Raw genomic sequence first — 17,542 nt, forward strand, 5'->3', positions numbered from 1 at the left:
AGCTCTCTGACCACCTCACCCACATGTTTATCCTCCACAGATCGTACCTGACGCCCTACCGCATCTTTAAATACAGACGAGACCATGACCCTAACTGCCCCAACTGTGGCCACCCCAACGCCTCCTCCTTTCACCTGCTCTGGGCCTGCCCGTCCATCCAAGGGTACTGGACCCAGGTGACCGGTTCCTTCATGACCGCATGGGCTCCCCTGTGTCCCTCTGCCCCCGTCAATGTGTGCAGGGGCCCCTCTTACACCCTGAAAGCGAAAAGTATTTAAATATATTTTTGCAAGAAATGTTATTCCTTGCCAGGACGCAAGTCGCCAGGTTGTGGATGAGGGGGGGCTCCCCCCACTTTTCAGCAATGGCTCAGAGCCGTCAACACTACTCTCCCCTACAAAAAAGCAATGTATACCCGCAGAGGCTGCCCAAAGAAGTATAATAAGATTTTGGACATGTGGCTGGAGGACTCTTCCACATGTACTGCGGCGGACTAGATGTGGCTCTGCTCAGTGAACACCCGCTCCCCTCATGAAAATTCTTCCCCTCCCCCCCTTTGTCGCCCCGCAGCCCATACCACGTAAACAATTTCCCTCATTATTCTCCCTGTTCTCCTTTTGCATGTCCTTGAGTATGTCAAATGGATGGATTTGTACTTGCAGTGCACGTTGCACTTATCACCCGTCTGTTCATTTATTTTCTATGCTCAAAAGTTGTTTTGATAAAAAAAAAAAAAAAAAAAAAGAAGAAGAACAAAACTAAAATCTCATGGTTCTCCAAAAAGACCAACATTTACCAAATTCTACATTCAGAAAATAAAGTTATATTTCCCAGAATGTGTTTCTAGGATAAAGATGTCCAACCCAAATTTGCATAGCTATAGAGGGCATAAGATGACATGGAGAAACAGATTGCTTGTATCACCATCTGCCTACTGCATTACAGTGCTTCAGGTGCAAGGTCAGAGGTCAGCAGATGGCTGTTTGATCAAAAGCAAGACAGAAAAGCACCCGGAGACAAGTCTAAGTACTGTGTACACCAGCATTGGTTTTGCTAAATGCAATTCCTCATGGTGAAGTTACAAAATTTCAGTCTCTGGTATAATGGAGTAGCTGGAATACTTTGTAGCTCAGTGGATGCGCATTAATAAGCGATTAGAACTTGGCTGTACATTTTGAACAGATACCTAATGACATCTACATAAGGAAATCAATGACAAATTATAGGGCCACAGATTACTGAATTTATAGTAAATTACCTTGCTTGCCAAAGATAAACATGGCTGGGGAGAACGCTCCGGGCTCTCCAGTTTGACAATTGAGATGAATGTGAACTTTGGCGGCTCGTCATCACTAGCATTGCACAAGGACAGTGGGTGAAACTGCACAAAGAAAAGATAAATGTTAAGGCTATGTTACATCAAGACAGAATCATTTATCTTAAAAGCAAAATTATGCGACCAGCTAAGGACTTTACATGGTTTTCATATTTATTTAGAGAAAAAAAAAAACACACTGAATGAGCTTTAAAGCAAGAATTCACTTACCTATGTTGCTGCAGTCACTGTGGAGCAATTCATCCTCGTTTCGCACCAGAAGCATTGAGGACACCAAAGTTTTTCTCTCAACAGCTAAGCGCCTAGAGCACCTGCCCCGTTTACCATAGCGGTCAGGTGGCTTAGTCCCTGCTGGGAGGGGAGGGAGGATCAGCTGAGCTGCTGGGAGAACCTGGACAGCTTCAGTGATTCTGCTGTGAATGCCAAGGATGAATCGTCTGCAGCTACAGAGACCAGCAAGGGCTTGTGTTAAAGCTCATTTACTGACTCTTAAAATGTGTATATATATGAAAAGCCATTCAGTTTTAGACTACTGCTATAATGTACGATATTGTACTATGTGGGAAAGGAAAGTACATTACATTTATATATGCAGGGTACACATTTTGAGTTATAAAATCACCCAAGGCCGCTTTCACACGAAGCAGTTCTTATAGCGCTTTGCTTTAAAAAAAATAAACTTTACAAAAATGCATCCTCTTAAATGTAGACAACGATTGTGACACCCTCCCCCCCCCCCCCTTTTCATAAGCTGGACCATTTCATGAGCCGACTTGCGAGTATCATACCCTTTGTTTTTATTTCCTTGTTTTACAAGGGTTAAGATCAACACCTTAAATTTTATCCACACTTCTAGCTCTAGATATCCTTGGCATACTCCTGACTAGTGGCCGTGAGTTATCAATGTCAAGATCGTCCAATTCTAATTTTTTTGGTTTTTTTTTTGTTTAAAGGTTTATATTTGCCAAATGTACATACATAGTATAGAACAATGCATAGAAGGTACAGTCTTTGTTCCAAATGTCAGGATATTATTGCCATATTATTGCCATTTAAGGCTCTTTGGGTTTCTTACAACCAAAGAGAATACATGCGTTAGTACCCGATTTCTACATTTTAACTCATTGTGTACCTCTTATGTAAAATTTTATCATGTACCTGTATACCCATGGTATACCAATCATGTGTTATGTCAGCTCTTTTCAATGGCCATTTATGACTAGATTATACCATGAATTTGAATTGTTCATTTTTTATATATGTTAATACATTTTATACTCTAAATCACAGGTGTCAAACACAAGGCCCGCGGGCTGAATCTGGCCTTCCAGGCCATTTCATGTGGCCCTCGCACCTCCTGGCTGGCTCTGCACGTGGAGTGTGCGAACACACCGGCGCTCATCCCTACTGACCAGCAGAGTGCAACGCACGACGCATTGCAGTGCACCAAAGTGCAAATACCGAGCATTGTGGTGCCATGATAAAGGGGTCAGATGCCATTTTTTGTTAATCTATTGTGATGCAGTGGCAGCCCATTCCTGATGAATGGCTTGCTGTAATGCAACGCACATTACTGTGTGCTGTAACACAAGTGTGATTGAAAGTTTTTCAGAATTAATTTAGATAGGAACATTGAAGAAAATTAATTTATGAATTTATTAAGAGATGCACTTTGAACATCTTATTCAGTTACAATGCAATATACATTCACATGGCATTAGTAGCCATATGAATTACTATAAAGGATTTTTATTGCGCCAACAGTTTGTTCTGCGCTTTACAAAACATGAGCACAGACAGTACAATTCCAATACAATTTAATACAGGAGGAATCAGAGGGCCCTGCTCGTTAGAGCTTACAATCTAAGAGGAAGGGTAATTATGGCTGTTTGTGTGGGGGTTGAGCATAGCTAAACCCAACAAAGGCGCAATTTATAATAGCTTATCAGTACTTGTAGTGTTGGTGGCAGCCTTAATTTTCTTTTTCAACTGGTAATCCTGTGAATAATACACGTCCTATCCTAGTGTGTCTACGCTCACTCCTCCTCTGCATCTATGGAGGGAGCCACAGTTGCGCCCAGAATTTTGTGAAAAGCCCCCTCCGCCTTCCCATACATATGAACACAAAACAGGTATGTGTGAACTTGATGAGTGACACACACACGGTATTGCTGGGCATGCTGAAGTGAGAGCGGAAATTCTAGGATCATCGTTCACAGTTAACTCCAAGTTGATAACATGTAAAAGGCTTTTAAAGCATTGCCTATGGACAATTTTGAGTACTATGGAGTTTGTGTTTCATAGGTACACACAATCTTTAGGTTTGAAATATTTGGCATCTACCAGTATTTACCTGCTGCACCCCATAGTGCATATTTTGTCGGAATGCACAAATTTGTGTACATTTTTTACTAGAAAATAAAGTATTGATAAACAGTTAGGGCCCTTTCACATGTACGGATCCCGTGAGGATCCAAACTTTTATCATCCGCTTGCTCAGCGGAAATCGCTCAGTTGATCCCCACTGAGCCGGCAGATGACAGGGCGATCCCTTCACACATTGCACTGTCCGTGTTCCTCCGATCCGATAACAGATGGAAAAAAAATAGGATTTTCAGAATCGGAGCATAGCGGACACTGATGAGATCGGGTGTCAGCAGATGTTCATCCGCTGACACCCGCTATCCCATAGGGATACATGCATGTCCGAATTTCACCCGAAAACGGATGGAACATGGACATACGGTCCGCAGGTGTGAAAGGGCCCTACTGCAAATAATGTGCGACATGGAAAAAAGGAATTGCCATCATTTTATTTTACAGGGTCCCAGCAGCGGAAATGTTAAAGATGGACAAATAGGGAAGGAGTGCAAACAAAATGTTTACTATATACACACATGGCGCCAAACATAAGGGTTACACACTGTAATCGCATGAGTACAAAACAACCATATCCTCAGACTTTCTAAACAACCCAGAAATATAACCGTACTACTGGCTCCAGTACTCCAGTCCAACCAAAAAGGAATGCCTGTGTACTTATAAGTCAGGATAACAATATTTAGTCTGAAGATAGGACAGATGCAGAGATAAACAGATCCCATCATCCCAGTGGGTCCATTAAAACTACTCAGGTACAGCGTGATGCAGAAAAACAGATTACGTAGTGTGCACCAAGACCCTCATGTATGAGAATGCCGTCTTGTGTTCATAGACACCCTCATATGAAGTCAGGCCAAGTTCCATTTAGGTTACCGGTCTCTGCAAATGATGATCATAGCCCCTTTTATACAACCTGTTATAAACTACCGCTTTAACCACTTAGCAACCGGCCTACCTGAAATGTACTGCAGGCGATCGCCCGCTGTAGGCAAAGCAAAGTACCCATATGTCTCTGCCTACTTTTGGGTTTAGACTTCATAGTTGCACTGAAAGTCGCACAACTTTGGACTCTGGCTAGTGTGAACTGAGCCTAAACATTATATTGTTTGGAGGCAATTTGCACTCTATTGGTGTTTTATGTTATTTGTTTTCTCATCTTTGATGAAGAATCCAAAGCTGCCCATGCACCGGTAGAATTTCCTTAGAAAATCTTCTTTTGGAACATTTGTTCCATTTTCTAAATGTTAGTGGGTCAAATCCTTATTTGATGAGAAAATTAAAAAAACAGGAACATTTTTCTTGAACAAATGGAATCTCTAGCTGTGTATGTCATTTGTGTTCAGGAAGTTCCATTCAAATTAAATCAAATTTTGAAATACTCATGAATGACATTCATCAAGCCTCTGCTGGCATTATCAAATGTAAACATCAGATTTTTCGGACGGATGTTTGCTTGAAAAATCAAACAGTGTTTGCCAGCTTCTTATGCTATAAAAATAAATGACCTCTAATGCAGGGTGCCCTATAAGTGCATGGCGCTGCGTTATTCATCCCAAACACTGAGCACCGAATTTGCAGTCTCTGCCTCTACTACAGGGAATAGTCAACTTCCTGTCCACCTTCATTTACAAACATTGTGTATTCTTTTCACCAAATACAAGATGCTTTGTTTATTTTTGCAAAAGCAGATGTCCAAAAATATTTTTTCTTCCCCTGGAGTTTAGCTTTAAACCTGAACCCCAGAGTATGAGCCATAGAGCAGAGAGATGTGCCAATCAATGATGGGTGGACGACATCTGCCAATAGTCTGTAGGCATGTGCGCCCCCCCCCCCCCAAAAAAAAACATGGTCCTTATCTCCTCCTAGGAGCACGTCTCAGCAAGCGGTACACAGGGCTCTCAGATCTGAACAGGATTCGACTAATTATGATTAGCTTGTTTTGCGATTCAGCCACCATGGCCAGACAAAATAGACAAGTCTTTTAAACCATTATTATTCATCATCTTAGCTTGCTGACAGCAGTGGGAAGGTGAAGCAGAACACAGGATTCTGGCTCTTTCCGGTGTCAGATTAAAGTGATTGTAAAACCCTTCCATATAAACTGACTGGCCTCAGGTGATACACGGAGAACAAACAAATCTTCCTACATAAGTTGTACCTACTTATCTGCAGTCTTTTCTCTACATCTGTTCAAAATGAAGAACTTATAAAGCTTGTCTAATTGTCAGAAAAAAGGGGGCAGGCACAGAAGATGCACTCTGCAGAGTTCTGAGAGCCGATTGGAGGGAAGAGACACACCCTTCTTCACACAGCACCAGAGCCGAGGCTGTCAATCTGCTGGAGCTCCGTCCTGTGTCACCTTTTTCTCTTAGCATCAGGAAAACTTGTCAGAAGGGATTCGTACTGATCACAGAGGAACGAAGCAGCAGACAGAAATTACCCTTCCTGCTCTTAATTGAGACAAGTACACACTATAAAAGGGTATGCTTTCATGTCTGAGTTTTACAACCACTTTAACACCGCCGTGTACAGTAGCAGGGACTGAAAAGTTTCTAATTCTGGCCCTTCTCAAAATTGTAGTGCTGTGCAAGGATCTACAGAAAGTGGATATAAAGACACATAAGGTCATTTTATTAGCAGCCCTTAGAAATAGGACTTTTAATGCATATATAAAACTGGTCTTTGATACCTGCCCAGAATCCAGCTTTCCTTTTTGCAAAATGACAAAACAGAACAATGATGGCAATATACAAGCGATTCCAAATAGTTCCTCTAATGTGGGAGCATGCCCTGAAAACGTAAAAGTTTCTGGCAAAGGAAACAAAATAACTCACTCCAACTTCTCCGTCTCAAAATGTATATTACCAATACAGGAAATAATTATTTTAAATTAAAAGTCGGTGATGTATTTGCTGGACTACCTGAAGTAACCCCCCTAGGGCTTTTTCTAAGTTTGGTTTCGGAAAAAAAAAGTGCAGTCTACAACAAGACTGGGCTGAATTCTTCCTGTCTGACACACAAGATCGATGGCGAGGAGAGCCACAGAGAACACATATAAGATTTACACATCTAGGAGCAAAAAAAGAAATTAAAGATCGAGATTACAAGGGGAGATAAATGTATGTGTGAGCATATTTTTATGTTTTTTAATTTGAGTAGGCACAGTCATTATTAACAAGTATTTATTCTGATTTGCACAGAATCCAATGGATTTAGCCTAAATCAAATGCACATATACAATAGATCAGACACAAGTCTGTGCTCAGGCATAGTCCACCTTTTTTTTTTTACCAAATTTTATAAAAATGTGGTGCCTACAGGCACCAAAAAAAAATTCACAGCCTGTGTGGAGAAACGCCCCCAGATTCAGTAAGTGGGTGGTTTGGGAGGCTGAAGACTGTTTCATGTAACCCCCCAAATATAGGTGTAACATGAATGGTGGTCATATAGATGAACTTTTCACAATGTACCCCCCCCCAAAGAATGTGTCACCATTATTTTTTTTAACCTAAGTAACATCACCAAGCTTCTAAAATTCTTGTAGAGGCAGCTGGAGGGAGTTCAGTTCCTACTAAGGTGGGTGTGACAGACTCACCTGGAAAAGAGGCTTTTGGAGGGGACTGAATGCTAGCCTCTTGCCTTGCGATCATGGGCCCTGGCATTTGGGGGAACGGTGCGCTTTGTGAGCTGTATGCCTGGGACCCTGTACATGCCATTAGAGTGACTGATTCATACTGTTGGGACATACAGTGTAAGGAGATGCTAATGCCATCCCCTCCAGCCATCTGTCTGTTCTTTGTGCCAATTGACCCTGCTATTGTGTGAAGATGTCCTGTGTTTACACTTATGATAATGTGTATTGTATAGCAGGAGAGCGATGAAAGACGTGAAGTCTACCCTGAAAGGTCATATCTATGAGTCGCCTAGTCTGGGTAAATGATTAGTTAATTAGCTCATGTTAATTTATGTTCTGGTTACCTCCTCTTTAAAACTGTATTATTCTTGGTTCTATTAAACACTCCATGTTCAGCAAACAAGTCTCGTTGTGTGCTTGAGAGCAGCTGGAATATCTGATATCTATATCCAGACTGATAGGAAGCGGTATATGACGGAAGCAATCAAGCGGAGTGTGGGACGTTACGTTACAGTGGGTATGCTTCCAAAGCTACATCTCCCAAGAGCCTTTTCCCTTAGCACAGCATGTGGGCAGGAGGCTCTTGGGAGTCAAGGTGTTTTGCATTTTTTTTCTGTGAAAGAAATCAATATAAGCATATGTGAGGGGCAGAGAAGGGTGACGGATAGGCAGAGTTTTGCAGTCTAGCAGGCAAGTCTGACAACATTGGTTGGTATTTTACAGTGCAGAAAAGGTGATGCCACCCCAAACAGGAAGCCAAGAACACATGCAGATTTATGGCAGGTTCAACGTCATTTTCTTTTGTACTTACAGCACTTTTAAAGTAAAAAAAGTGGATTTTGTACATAGATAGAGATATTACGGAATATAGGTTTGTTTTATTATATTTTTTATTACCTAGACAATAAACAGCATTGCACATTTGCTGACATCTGGGTGCAATGGCTTCAAAGCTGGTTCAGAACTATGCAGATAAAGAATTCCGACTTCACTTACAGCATGCTTGTTCTGGACCACTGATGCAATGCAGTGGAGTGAGATGTTTTTGTAACTAGGAGACTAGCAATGCCAACCTACACATTTTTATTTGCATTATAATTTCATTTTCATCTATACAAAATGGACTACAAACAAGAAGTCTACACATTTTAACACACGTTCCACCCTCTAATAATCGCCTCATCTAGATTCTTGCACTGGGCGCCTGTCTGTTGGAGGACAACTTGCTAAAGTCGATAAGGAAATTATGCATAACACCAAGGGAAGGAGATAACTAGGATTATTTCAAGGTGCTGATCCACCATAATGGGTGGTAAACAGAAGGATGTCGAGCCCACATGAATCACACATCAAGTTTTGATTAACAACATAAAAAAAATAAAAAAAAGAAGAGCAAATAATCGCTACTGGGGGGGGGGGGTTAATCACTGTGGGACAGTGGAAGTGATATTTACATTAGTGATTTGCTCTTTGTACTATAAAGGGCTCATTTTAGTGTTTAACCCCATTATGTTACTGGGCGATTAATCGATTATGAAAATAGTAATCGATTAGTTGTTTCGGCTCTAGAAGAAACACAAAAAAAAAAAAAAAAAAACCTTGCAATGTTATTTGAAATCCTCTTTAGAGATGGTAATACATGGAGCCAATTTCATTTGGTGATTTGCCCTGCTGGCACCATCCGGCTTGACAAACGTCAAGTTCTTAATCAACTTTTGTCGATAGAGCCAGACGGGAAATTCTCAGCTGAACAGCACCTGTATCCAATCAGATTCAGGCTCTGTTCAGGTATCCCGACAGCCACAGGTCTTGGCTGTCAGAAGACAATAGCCAGCACTGAATAATTGTCCATTTATGCTGTTAAGTGGGTGAAATGAGAGAAATCTTAGTGTATATGGCCAGGCTAGGTTCACACTTGAGCATTGGCTTCCTCAGATGTTTGGAAGCATTTTTATTTTTAATGCGTGTTTTTTCTCATGGTTATGGGCATTCAAATTTTTGTTTAGGCCAATGGAAAGCAGGTTAGTTGAAGGAGACTGGTGGTTAGGCATAACCGCATGTTGGGTGTGTTTTTCAGGAGCTCCCATAGACATCTATGGAGCCAAAAACATGAACAGAAGTGAAAGGTGGCTAAACAGATGCAAATCTACTGAGGCTGGGTTCACACTAGTGCGAATTGGATGTGGATTTTCCCGCATCCAGGTTGCATTACAGGAAATTGTGACCGTCCACATATCTCTGAGGCGGCTGGAGAGCGGCGTGCGCAGGAGTGCTGTGCGTCTTTTGGCTCAGTTTCAGGGCCAGACTCAGGCAAAAATTCAGCCCCGATTCGTCCCTAAAATGGAGAACAGGGACGCACCGGACCCCTGCTGCGAGCTGCAGCCCTCTGCAGTGTGAACCTAGTCTTAATGTTATAGGATACTTGACATTTAATCCTTGTTCAAATGATACCACCAATATGCATTATATGCATATAAATTAGACATGTAAATATTCAATAAAACCATTGAACCAAAAAATTAAATAAAAAAAAATCAAATTAAAATCCTCCTAAATTCTTAGAAGTTATATTATATTTTACATTCAATATTAATATGCAAACAAATACAGGTTATTCTTCATAATTATGTACTTCAGGCTCCAACCACTCCCTTTTAATGCTCTTAACAGACACAGACAACAGGCCTAGTGTGCTAATGAAAATGTCTTGCATTACAACCTGCTTTTGAACCATTTTAAATAGTTCAGCGCAGGTTAACAAGTCCTAACATAAGTTGAAACAGACATAGAACACTGTGTTAAAAATGTGTGAAGTTGTAAAATCAGGATTAGGCTATAGACGGGGATAAGGAACATTTATGTCGGGCATAAAAGACAAAATAAAATATATACACATCTACATCCACACATGTAGACACACAAAAAGGTAGAAAATGAAAGGGTTCCCTGAATGGCACCCATGCGGAGTGGGTGACCTCCTGTGCTGCGAGACCTAGAAGCCAGTGGCAATCACTGAAGTAGTGCTGTCCAGGGATCAGCAAGGTATGATGCATGCATGCTTTGGTTAAAGCATAGGTTCACCCAAACAAGTATATAACATTGCATTCAGTATACCTCAAACATTTACAGTATGCTTTTTTTTTTTTTGGGGGGGGGGGGGGGTGTACATACGGCATTTTTGCTATTTTTCACCTGGCTTCCGGGGTACTAGCTCCCTCGGGAGTAGGCGTTCCTATGCAGTGGCACTATGTCCTCTGGGACTTCGCCCAGATGATTGACGTGCCTGACAAAAAAAAACCCTGGCAGATAAGGTGTGATAAGTTTCCGAAACTAGCCGAACTGCGAGTCAGCTCTATACGGCACCTGCGCACCGACTAGGGGCCGTGTAGAGCAGACTGCGCAGGCGCCGTATAGAGCTGACTCACAGTTCAGCTAGTTACGGAAACTCGTGACGCGCCTTATCCGCCAGGGGGAAGTTTTTGTCAGGCACGTCAATCTGGGCGAGGTCCCAGAGGACATTGCGCCACTGCATAGGAACGCCTACTCCCGCGGGAGCTAGTACCCGGAAGCCAGGTGAAAAAATAGCGATAATACCGTATTGTACACCCCCATAAAAAAATAAAAATAAAAATAAAAAAACAGCATACTGTACATGTTTGAGGTATACAGAATGTAATGGTATATACTTGTTTTTTGGGTGAACCTACGCTTTAAAAAGGAAAGAATAATGTAACTATGCAAAAATAGCTATACCCAATCTCCATCTTTAATCTGTATATATTGTTTATAAGGATCGGCTTTGCGGGATAGCCATTCAAATGCCAGGGTAGTACAGAAACATTTTAAATTGGCTATTTTACCAAAAATTCAATTTTAATACATGTGCATTTATATACATACACAGGAATAAACCATGACCTAAATGTCATTTTGGAATGTTCAAAGTATTTCTTCATTCCTGAAAAGCTGGATGAATGAATTCATCTGAACCAACATGCAGTCCAGTGAAGGATGCACTGAAAACATAGTCTCTGCCTTTCAATACATCATGCTGATTGACAGCACACCTTCCATACAGCATAACAAGAGACGCTCCAATTGCATCATGGGAGCCAAGTTTTTTGTTTTCCCTGGATCAGATCATGCAGAATATAAAAACGGTCACCACAGACTTTTTTGTTTTGCATGCATTTTTTTTAGGGTGCATTCCTATACGTGAATGCACCCCGTCTGATTACATGTGACAACCCCAATGGATGTTCAAATGGTTAGCTGGGAGTGGGCAGTCTCATTGAAAGCAATGGAAGGCTGCCGGCTCTTGCAGCTAATCGTGCCCATGCATGAAACTTCTCATGCAGCGATCACATGCAAGTGATTGACCTTTGACAGAGTGCGTGGATGAAGGCAGCAAGCCCCCCTGGGATTCTCACATGTAATCACAGGCAGGGTGGCATTGGCAAGTGTGAATGCACCCTTAGGAGTTACAAGCATCCTACACACAGTAGGTGCATTTTGCACAGAAAAAGGCTGTTGCCATTAACTTTACACGTCCACATCAGAAACGAACCGTGCATAGCCATGTTCCAAGTACAAAGCAATCCAAAGATACACAAAAAACAAACCGACAAAAACATAACACTAAAGAGAGGGGGAGAGGAGGGAGAGAGAGAAAGAGACTGCCTTGCTTTCTTTCCATCTTGTATTAACTGTCGGCCTCTTTAGTGCTGTTTGAACTCTTTGCAGAGCAGAGTTAACGATTGCAGGCAGTGTGTGTCTTGGCTGCAAGCCCAAATTCTTACACACCCGTGGCACATTCTCACAGAAGCCAACATGCTGATAAAAGGAGCGAGCATGAGCAGCCGCACAAAAGCAGCAAAGGGAGGATTCCTTCTCCCTGTGAGCCTTTACTAAAACTTGCCATTTAGTATTTTACATTCTCTATACCCACAGCTTTGGGCAAAACAACAATTAGCAAAAAGTCCACTTGTGCAATACAAGAAGGGAACAGAACTTAAAATGAATGGCTTGAAAATTAACATTTATTTTACCATTGAAGTTATTAACTACTAGTATGCTAGTCCTCCATCAAAATTCTTAAATGGTAACACTGAAGGATTCACAGAAATAGATATTTGTTAAAATGACAGATAAATCAACCTGTCTCCCAACAGGTAATTAACTCCGCCAAGGAAGGTTCTTCATGGCAACATGATACATACACAGTGCAACCTCCTCCCTAATAGAGTCAGCGCAGAGGAAGGGGGCAAGAAAAAGGATTCTCCCATGACACTGGTTGCAGGAAAAATTCTTCTCCTCCAACTACTCTTGGCAACAAGGGACGGGGGAGCACTCCTGTTTTCCTAGGTGGGGGGACTGGCACTGAGCAGGGACTAAACTAGGCACCTCTCCTGCCCTTAGTGTGGTGCCACAGCTCAGTGGACATTGTCTTGACGCGTAAAGTGTCCATTGCTTTCCTGCACCTGGGAGGTTGCAGTGCAGTGTGCAGCAGCCAATACAAGCTAATGACTGGATGCAGTCGACCACTTGTAAATGCCAATTGTTTCTGCATCAGTGTTTACCCACACACTGTACCCCGGAAGCAAAATGCACAAAACACCAATGCAGCAGCCACTGGCATTTACAAGCTGCAGGCTGCACAGCCATTCACTTTTATTGGTGGCTCCCCAGGTGTAGGAAAGCACACAACACACTGGGGTTGATTTACTAAAACTGGAGACCACAAAATCTGGTGCAGCTCCGAGGCACAGAATCCAATCAGCTTCCAGTTTTTTTTTTGTCAAAGCTTATTTGAACAAGCTGAAGTTAGAAGCCGATTGGCTACCATGCACATCTGCACCAGATTTTGCACTCTCCCGGTTTAGTAAAGTAACCCTATTATGTTTCAAGACTCTGAAGCTTGTAAATGTCCGTGTGCACGAGGTCTTCTACTTACAGTTCAGTATGTTGGCTAGGAACCGTACGCCATTTTTTCACGGTCTTATAAAAAGAGAAGGACTATATCCAAAAGGTCATAGCATTACTTACAAATAATAGATTTTACCCTGCAACTTAAAAAAATCATAAAACGCAATTCAATGAAAAACTTTACAGCATACCCAATAACACTTATGGCTTTTTCTCAACTCTCACACATTATTTTGTGCTGTATGATCCAAATATAGTGAATTGTACGGTCAGGTATGTGTCTTGCCCCCACCAAGATGACAAGTTTTTAGGTTGCAAACGTATGCGAGAACTTCAAGTGAATGCAACCACAAAATGCATTTGCTTGTCAAGGGGTTAAGTCTGAAAGTTATATCAGGTAAGAGATGATCTGGGGAGGTTCTGCATCGCCCAATAGGAGCATGCCGTCTTTATACTGTAAACGCAAGCAAGCATTAATTTGCCAGTCGTAGTCATGTTTTGTGTAAGATACAACTGTCAAAAAGGATATTGCATTAGTGACCAATAGCAAAGTGCGAAAGGATTTCAGGAAGTGTTTGGGGCACTATTGGCTTATGGAGGTCGCCAGGTATTCTTCACCAAGTTATCAAGGCCTATACCAGGTTTAAAAAAAAAAAAAAAAGCCCGCCACAACCAAGATCTCTTATAAAATGGCAAATGCCTTGCTGCAAGCTAAGGTCAGTGCAATGAATACTTTGAGTCACTGACCTGTGACTGTGCGATACTTTCTAGTGCAAGGAATGAAGTGTGGGCCATAACAGCCTCAATTCCGAGGAGGAGGGATAGACTTCCTTTGGCTTCTCATAGACTGAGGAAGATTGTACAAGAACATTGAAGCAGTCCCTATTATTGAACCTCAGCAGCAGTCCTTGCTACATTGCTTTAGGCCTTTTCTACCGTGTAAATACAGCAATTGTTTAACCAGTGATGACTCTTGCAGTCCCCTAGTAATAACCAATTTGCATAACCCACGCTTTACTAAAACCACATCAAAGATTGAAGCAAGCAGGGATTTTTTTTTTTTAAATGTACAACATCTAGAAATGCGTAGGTGTGAATGGGGCCTTATTCATCACATGCCCTTGGTGGTCCTTGAACATAGGCTGGCCATTCATTATGCTTTTTTCTTTCCTTTAACCACTGATTGAAAGAAATTCACTCCATTCCCCCCATCAACACAGACTGACAGTGGGAGGTTTCCCCGCTGTCAGACTACAAACATCACTGCTGCCAGCTATAGGATTGTACAAAAAAAAAAAAAAAAAAAAAAAAAAACAGGCTGGCTGTACTGAAGTCGATTGATTGACTTCAGTGCAACCAGCCTGCCCGGCATCAACACATTGAAATTCATCCTGTTCCTGCTGAACCGGACACATTTTGATTCACCCATGGCTGGCTTTATAATTCTACCGATACATGGCCACAGTGGTATATACGCTACGCACATACACACATACACACACACACACACACACACACACACACACACACACACACACACACACACACATATATATAAAACACACACATATACATACACACATACACACACACACACACACAATGAAGCTTTTATTTTTCCCATAGAAATCATTAAACATTTAATACAGTTTTGTATAATATCTGGAAGCAAACTAGCAGCACAAATATACCATTTAAAGATAAAATGTTCAGAGGTAGTTTAACAGGGACAAAAAAAAAGTACTAGTTTGGCAGCGTCTGAAGCGTCGCTCACCTTTACTTCCACAATTTCATCTAAAATTCTGTGTGCCAGTGATGAGCTGTTGGATCGGCATTCAAAATTACAGTTTCCATTCTTGCTCCTCCAAGGAACAGGACAGGAAAATTCTCAACACATATTTCCACTAACCTTCCCAACATTCATGCTTTTTATGTTGTCCCCTTCCCAAATCCTCAAAGATATTTGTATAGAGGATTACACTCAGCGGGCATTGTTTTTGATTTGAAATAAGTCTAAGTTCTTTTAATCAGTTTAGTTAAAAGACGTGCTATAAAACACTCGGAACAGAAATCACAACGGCCCTCATGGTCAGTGCTAAGAATTCCATAGCAAAACATGTTTGAGGCAAGAATGCTACAGAATTCAGCATGATTGAAAGATCAAAAAGGAACCAATTTTCAGTAGTTTGGCAGCAATGACTTCAAGCAGGCGCTTTCAGTAGCTCTGGGACAAACCTGCACAATGTTGAAGAGGAATTTATCGCGTATATTTCTAGTTTTGCTGAATTAACCCAGAGTTTTAATGAACAGGATGATTCCCATTCTACCATCTGCATACTTCATAACGCAGAATGCATTGTAAACTTCAAAGGGATAGACCGATCCTCTGCAATGGCCGTCTTAAATAGGGGATGAGAGCCAGTCACCAAATTTCCTAGGAGTGTGCACTGCCATCAGGCAAATCAACAAAAAATTTCAAGTCAATAGTAAAACTTTCGTAAGAGAAAAATGAAAGCAGCCAGTGTAGATCTTCCAATAATTATAATGTTAGTTACCTGGCTCATAGCTTTTAAGGCTGGCTTCAAGCCTGCGCAATGCCTATACTATGTGCACTGTAGTGCCAATCATCTAAAAATCGCATCCTCACGCACCTGTAGTACAGAACGCAACACATATGGTATGTCTTGCGATACGCTGTGTAGACGAAACTGATGCAGGCACATTTTTGTTAAAGTGGTTGTAAACCTCAGACAAAATATGAACAAAGCATATCCCTCTATAGTGTGTGCGCTTGTCTCAATCTAGAGTGATATTTGTCCGCTGCCTCCCTCCTCTGCTATAAGCATGAGTTTGTTCTGATGAGTTTTCCTGACGCCAAGAGAAAAATGGTGACAGGGAAGGCACAGCTTATTGACAGCCTCTGCTCCTGTGTGCAAAGGGCGTTGTGCTTTCCCTCCAATCAGCTCTCCTCACTGATGCGACTTCAGCTCTCCGCCCCTTGCTTTTTACTGCTGAAAGATCCTGTGCAAGTTTGGCACGTTGAATGGATGTAAGGGAAAGACTGCCATTGATAAACAGGTAAAACTTATGTAGGAGAATGTGTTTCATCTCCATCACCTGAGGCCAGTCACTTCACTGGGTATATGTGAGGGTTTACAACCACTTAAAAAAAAAATTTCGGGTGAACTCTCGCTTTAACATTAGATAGGGCCTAATTACGGGAAGCAGAATCGGGTGTTTTGGTTAAAATCAATGCAGTACTTACCTTTTTTGAGATAGATGTTCTCCCGCCGCTTCCGGGTATGATCTTCGGGACTGGGCGTTCCTATTTGATTGACAGCCTTCCGACGGTCGCATACAGCACGTCACGAGTTGCCGTACGTCGGTGCGGCGCTATACGGCGCCTGTGCACCGACGTTCGGCTACTTTCGGAAACTGGTGACGCGCTGTATGCGACGGTCGGAAGGCTGTCAATCAAGTAGGATGCCCAGTCCCGCAGCCCATACCCAGAAGCGGCGGGAGAACATCCATCTCAAAAAAAGTACTGCATTGATTTTAACCAAATCTAAGGTTAAAAATTGTTTTTGGGTGAACCTCCACTTTAAAAGTGCACTGCCGCCCCATTCAAGAGAAAGAGGCCACCTAAATGTAATACGACTTAATGTATGGAAGGGAGTACACGGTAAAGACAGAACTCCTGACCTGTATACTTGTCCTGGATTAGAGGCTGAAAGTACTGAAACATGGCAAGCAGGCAACTACCATTGAACAAGAAATGGCCGCCTCCATGTGTCTCTAAAGAAAGTTGTCCTTTAAGATGGAATCTGAATATGGTTTAAAAGAATTGATTATCCATCAACATTTGAAAAGTGTCCACATTTATGGTCAATTCTTTACAGTTCAAGTGAGCATACAAAATCATAAGAAAACCTTTTTAAAACAAGCCATATGCAAGTATTTTGTAGTGTGTAACATATGAATACACCAAGAATTCCAGTGTGGTTGCATATCCCGACATGCCTTCCCACATGTCTGCATGGAACTGGCTCCTATAGCACAGCTCAGTCACTAGCATTTCTTCACCTTGGAATACAGTTCAATGAACAAAGCTCTGCAGGTCTCTGCTGTGAAGTAAGGAATTATCTGAAGACTGCCTCTCCCCCCCCCTCCCAACCCACACGTTCCCTTTTATCATTCCTGCCAGCAGCTGCACGTAGCACAGTTATAAAACTATTTCTTTCGTTCCTCTTGTAATAAAAAAAGTT

At 41.8% G+C, this 17,542-nt stretch overlaps 1 protein-coding gene across 1 annotated transcript in view; it reads right to left on the reverse strand.

Moving 5' to 3' along the window:
- RNF43 (ring finger protein 43) overlaps window positions 1-17,542 on the reverse strand; it is a 68,492-nt gene that overhangs the window by 16,607 nt on the left and 34,343 nt on the right. The window contains exon 2 of the mRNA XM_040338281.1: window positions 1,259-1,381. Within this exon, the coding sequence (XP_040194215.1) occupies window positions 1,259-1,381 (123 nt within the window). The remainder of the gene's footprint in view (window positions 1-1,258; window positions 1,382-17,542) is intronic.

The sequence above is a fragment of the Rana temporaria genome, chromosome 2 (assembly GCF_905171775.1).
Source record: "Rana temporaria chromosome 2, aRanTem1.1, whole genome shotgun sequence".
Lineage (NCBI taxonomy): Eukaryota > Metazoa > Chordata > Amphibia > Anura > Ranidae > Rana > Rana temporaria.